Source organism: Arachis stenosperma, chromosome 3, assembly GCF_014773155.1.
Source record: "Arachis stenosperma cultivar V10309 chromosome 3, arast.V10309.gnm1.PFL2, whole genome shotgun sequence".
In the NCBI taxonomy this organism is placed as follows: domain Eukaryota; kingdom Viridiplantae; phylum Streptophyta; class Magnoliopsida; order Fabales; family Fabaceae; genus Arachis; species Arachis stenosperma.
In genome coordinates, this window is record NC_080379.1 from 7,615,033 (window position 1) to 7,620,992 (window position 5,960).

The 5,960-nt window shown below is 31.0% G+C and overlaps 1 protein-coding gene across 2 annotated transcripts; it reads right to left on the minus strand.

Annotated features, from left to right (window-relative positions):
• Window positions 1-2,109: 2,109 nt before the first annotated feature.
• On the minus strand, window positions 2,110-5,696 carry LOC130966990 (uncharacterized). 2 transcript variants are annotated; one of them, XM_057891811.1, is made up of 5 exons: window positions 5,203-5,696; window positions 3,543-3,839; window positions 3,019-3,246; window positions 2,779-2,907; window positions 2,110-2,606 (listed from the first exon to the last, which is right to left on the minus strand). In XM_057891811.1, the coding sequence occupies exons 1-5, from the start codon at window positions 5,452-5,454 to the stop codon at window positions 2,385-2,387; spliced, it is 1,128 nt and encodes a 375-aa protein (XP_057747794.1). In that variant the 5' UTR covers window positions 5,455-5,696; the 3' UTR covers window positions 2,110-2,384. The 2 variants fall into 2 exon arrangements, with proteins under 2 accessions (XP_057747794.1, XP_057747795.1); XM_057891812.1 differs by lacking the exon at window positions 5,203-5,696 and adding an exon at window positions 4,049-4,248.
• Between the last annotated feature and the right edge of the window lie 264 nt (window positions 5,697-5,960).

The following is a 5,960-nucleotide window of genomic DNA, read 5'->3' on the forward strand; positions in this document are numbered from 1 at the left end:
GATGCATAGCAGCAATGCCAGTCCTGAAAATGATTCCAAGATTGGTCTTCTGCTATACACTCAGGTTTTCGGCAAGTTGATTTCTTAGTTATCTTTTTAGAAAAATATAAATAAATAACTATGTAGTTAATGACCACTTTGCTTTTTATTTTGATTGACTTCAGGATATTGGCTCCAACTACCTATATTTTCTTTGCTTCTGCACTTCCTGTTATTGTATTTGGAGAAACACAGATACCTACTTCATCTTCTTCCCCTGCATGCATGTCTCTCTTATTTATATACCATACAAGATATGCAATTTTGTAATAAGTTTATTTTGAATGCAGATGGAAGTTTGAATACAGTAGAAACACTAGATTCTACCGCCATATGTGAAATCATACACTTAATATTTGGTGGTCAACCTTTTCTCATACTTGGAGTTGTTGAGCCAACCATCATCTTATATACTTACTTGTACAATTTTGCTAAAGATAGAAAATCAGTTCTGGAAACGCATTTTACTAATTTTTACTGTTCTAAACAAAAGATACAAGTATTGACCTAAACATCATTTCAACTCCATTTTATCTATTTATAGAAAGAATTCAATGTGTATTTATTATATTCTATTAAACAGTTGTTAAAAGCCAATTGATTCTAAATTGATGAAACAAAGGTACTCAACTAATAAAATTAGGAAGCATAAGCAAAGAACGTAGAATTCTGTGTAATTAGATGAACACATAGATAGATGCACGTGGCCCATGAGATCTAAGTGTCTAACCCTTACCGAAGCCTTGGTACACCATTGTGCCATTGTCCAATAAGGGTGATGCAGAAGAACTTGACTCTTTCTGACTGCAAATCAAAAAATAAAACATACAATTTCATCACTTGTTATCCAATTATTCCTTCTTCAACATTTTTTGATAAGAAAAGGTCAAAGGAGTTAGGGTTACTTATGGTGTGTTTTATGACTGTTGGGGCAAATAGCATTGGCAGTGTTTCTGTCTATATCTTTTATTGGGCAACTGGATTTTGCAGTTATTGGACTTAGCCCAACAAAGTGTTTGGACCCAGTTTTGCTAAAAGGTGGGTTATTGTGGAATGGACATTGAAATTTTTGGGTTGCACATATCTTGTCATGCAGAACATATTATGGGTTGTCTATTAATTTTCCAAAGAAGAGTGTATTGAAAATATAGGAGGAGTGTCTCTGGGAGTACTGTCTCAAATGATCTTTTAGTTTGAAGATGAACATGGGTCCAAGCCCGATAATAAATTATACAGTAGATGAGAAAAATTGTTAACAAGACCAAAAAAAAAAAAAAGAAAAATTGTTAAGAGATTACACATAAACATAATAAGTAGTTGAGGCATGTGATATAGTGACAAAGGTGTTTATCTCAAACTAAGCCACAAGTGGTTCGAATCCTAGCACTGATAGCTAGATGCCTAGATTAGTGTATGTGACTGAGTGTATGAGTGTATTTGTATAACAAAATAAATAATAATAATAATAATAATAATAAGAACATTGTGTAAAAAGTTGGAATCAATTGTCTAAGACTCTAAGGAGGTTATTTGTTCAAACTACTACAAGCAAATAGAAGTTATTTTAAGCAAATTGCACCTTTATAATGTACTTATCTATTGAATTCGAATCATTTTACTTATTGTTAGTTTAATCTATTAGATTTTGTTTCAACTCAGTACATAAGATATTATTATTATTATTATTATTATTATTATTATTATTAAGTAAATAACTAATGCCAAGTTCAATCCATTAGTTTAGTTTCTTTCTGTATTATAGATGTTCTCTATGAACATACTAAAGGATATTCAACACTATTTGCACGAGATTAGAATAAAACAGGAGACAAATGTTTAATATTTTAAAAATTTATTGTGTAAAATATTACTATGAAGTCTTATATTTTCGTATAATCTTCTTATCACTATATTTTGACTAAAAAAACAATATAATGACACATTCATTTTTTTTTGGCTTTGTACTTATCATTCTATTAAATAGATCATGAATAGAGAAAAATTAAGTTGTACAAATATTTTTTTACTAAAAATATTAAAAACCTTATTAGTATATCATGAAATAAAATACATCAGAATAAAATGCAATTTTCATTTTTCTTTTTTTATGCCATGATAAAACAGCCAACATGCCCAAATAAACCAGGAAGTGATTGATGACTAATAAGTAATAACTCTTCCATCTCCATGGCATTTTCTAAATTTCCAGATTCATAAATATCCCCACAGCATACATACAAACTTGACAAGTCATGCTACTAATTAATAGTTTCCATATGTTATATATTATTATGATATGATTATTATTAATTTTTAAGTGTCATATATATATACTTGGGAGAAGGTTATGCTGCTGTTTCAGTAGTTGATGGCTTGAGAAGTGAAGAAGAAGAACCAAGAGGCTCATGCACTACAGAGTTGGAAGAAACTGATATGGGATTTCCCTCAAGCTGCAACATAATACTTCCTAGTATTTCAGTTAACAGTTTCTTGAATTCATCTTCTTTAACCATCTTCGCATCATCTGCATTCATCATCTTGAACACTTCTCCAATAACCTTATCCATCTGCATATATAACAATCAAACCATCACAAAGTTCACCACTTTTGAAACATCAAAATATTACTCCCTCTGATTTAAAATACCTGTCAATTCGGATAAATCATGGTCCAAACTAACAGTTGTTATAAATCAGAAGGAATATAAAGCAACTTCGATAAATTATTTGGGATCATACCTCTTCAATTGCACCAAATGGTGGTAATCCAGCAGATGGAGACACTCCATCTAGTGCTAGCCGTAGATACTCCTTTGAAATTTTTCCATTCTTATCTTTAGGCAAATTCTCTACAACTGAATTCAAAGTCTGCATATTCAATTATGGATTGGTCAACTCAATGCAATATTTTAACAAAAGTAAGATAATTAGTATATATAATATATAATATGATCCTAATCTATAAAGAAATGAATTAACCTTGTCAAATTCAAACTTGTTGGATAGTAGTCTCTTAACACCAGATCCATCAAAGGTGTTTTCGCTATGAGCAACAATGACAGGTTGCTCCTTAAGCCGTTCAGCTACACATAATGCAACTTTCTTAAACCCCTCCAAAAACGTCTCTTGATTTTCAGAAGCAAGAGGCTTATCCCAATCAGGTCCACCTTGAGATAACAGTACAGGTTCCACAATGTTGCTAAACACCTAAACACATTAACATAAACCAATAAGTACAAAATGAACTTGGCATTACTCTGTGTGTAAGTCAACAATTAACTGACTTCGACTACATGAATCAAACGATATCAGAATACAGTGGACAGTAAGTACAAAATGAACTCAGCATAAGTGTGTAAAATTTTCATTTCTAAGAAGTCAATAATTAACAGACAAACAAATAAGAACTTAGACTACACAAATCAAACGGCATCAGAATATAGGGTCATGTACTTGATCAAGGCAAACAAAGTTTGTAACAAAGGTTGGTATTTGATGATTACCCAAGAATCTGAAGCAGGAGGAATTCCTTGATCAACAGTGAGTTTAGAAAAAGCTTCAACTATATGGTGACGAAGTGATTTTTGAGGGGAACCAATCTGAGAGAATATGGATGCCATTTCAGCTTCATAACTTGGGCCATTAAGAAACTCAAGAAGATCTTCACCATCAATGCGTAGAATCACAATTGGATCTCTCTTCAAACCAGCAGCCATACCCAACAGAATGTCTGACAGAACCTCCTTGAACTCACTCTTGCTCACTTTTTCTTGCTTGCCATGTGTGAACTCATTCAACACCTATGAAACAAAAACCCCATTGGAGCATTAAAACAAACATCTCATATGCATTAATCCTGATTCATATGGTACATTGCTTTTACACGTCACAATAATATCCTTAGAATCATATTGCTATATGTTGTGACTAATGTATCTTATGCTTTATATATTTATTGTTTTTCTGCCTTTAGCACATATAGTTATATTTGTTAGGTGAGAAATTTTACTTTTTCTAAAAGCATGCCACAAAAAAGAGCAACTTTTTTTGTCCCCAGAATATGACATTGCCTTCAAAATGCAGCTAGGAGCAAAACTTTCCAAGCATATGTTGACTTTTTTGTTACTACAAACTCTGAAAGTCTAATAACTCCAAACTTTCTAGCATTTTCATTATAAGCATAGTAGTTAATTAGTTTTGAGGTATGATTTTGAAGTTTAAACAGCACAAATAATCAACACTTTGACACACTAATATTTTTAGTTCCAGCATGTTCCTTAACCAGATTCTTCCTTATATATGTTGATAAGAAGATAGGCACAAAAAAGTGAAGTAACAAAGAAAAGAAATCAATTGCAACTTTGCAACCAAAAGAGTCCCACAGAACCGACCAAGTTATCTTATTCATTCATATATAATAATAATAATAATAATAATAATAATAATAATAATAACTATTTTAATAATATTGTTTTTGGGACCAGCAAGAAGTCAATTCTTGGTGAAAGAAAATCTTATGTGATGTCTCAAAAAGGATCACAAGTATAAAAACAATATACATGATATATAAACAAACCACATAATTGAAAAAATAAAAAAATAAAGAGTATGGTTCTCCATCAACATCTGATGCATTAATCACAGAGATTATGTAGATTGCCATATAGAAGATGCAGAAATGGCTTTATTATACTTCTTGTATTGCCACAACAAAAATAAAGAAAGGAACGATAACATTCAATTAATAAACAAAAAACAACAGACATTGGAACAGAATTAAACCTGATAAAGATAATGACATCATATTGAAAATAGTATCATATTGAAAAACATCAGAATTGAGAAGAATAAAATGCTACGAGCAAATTAAAACTTGAAGATAGAAAACAAAAAAGTCAACATACATAAACACCTTATCTTCTTTAGTCGGTTTGACATGCACCTTTATTTTCTTGCCCTTAGTCCTTTTCACTAAGGACCTCCTTATTAGTAGTAACTTATTTTTCACTCTAGTGATATCTAAATCTTATTCATGTTAAGAAAATATGTCAATCCTCTGCGGTTATTTCATGCAAAATTAATAGTTAAAAATAATTATATAATAAATTATTTAACCGTCTTAACTCTTAACTAATAATTTCACATAAAAATAACCACACCTACCTCAGAATAGATGTGGTCAGAATCAGGGTTAGAACCCTGAGCAGGGAGACCAAGAGCAGCACCAATATCAGCAACAGCAGGTTGAAGTTCCTTCACAGAAAGCTTGCCATCTCTGTCTCTATCCAGCTCCTGAAACTTATGGTCCACGAAGTTGCTGAACACTGCCTCGTTCCCAACCAACTCCATTATATTGGAACCGTCTAGAACCTGTCCATTCTTTGCTGATGAACCGTTATTCACTCTTCTCTCCATGATTCCTGTGACTCTCTTTTCTTTTCTTTTCTTTTCTCCCTTTTAATTTCCTTAGCTTCCTCCTCTCGTGACTCCAACTATCTTATTAAAGTGTGTTTGTGTGAGGGAGAGAGTTGAGGATTCTCTATGAGATCACATACACACTTTTTAGTTTTCTTTTGTGTTTGTATCTATCTATATATCTATATATACATGTGTGTGCCTAGTGGCTGTCAACTATCAAATCTCAAGTTTCAATTAAGGATTCTCTTCTCGAAGCCTCATGCTTGTGCTTCCTTTTTTTATTTATGATGATAATCATCAATTTCATTTCTAACAAAATGGTAAAACAAATACATCATGTTAGAGACATAATAAAAAATTAATTAAAATAATTTAAATTAATTTTTTATTAATTAATATTTTAGATTAATATTTTTTTATTATTAAAATTTAAAATTAAATTTTTTTATATATAAAATTAATTAAATACTAATTAAAAATAATAAATTTTATTCATCTCGATA

Bases quoted from the DNA above. Each gene is read 5' to 3' on its own strand.
- LOC130966990 (XM_057891811.1), bottom strand. From the start codon at position 5,454: ATGGAGAGAAGAGTGAATAACGGTTCATCAGCAAAGAATGGACAGGTT. The intron at 3,840-5,202 runs GTAGGTGTGGTT...TTTGTTTCATAG, and splicing joins CTGACCACATCTATTCTGAG to GTGTTGAATGAGTTCACACA. The intron at 2,908-3,018 runs GTTAATTCATTT...TTGAATATGCAG, and splicing joins ACAAGTTTGAATTTGACAAG to ACTTTGAATTCAGTTGTAGA.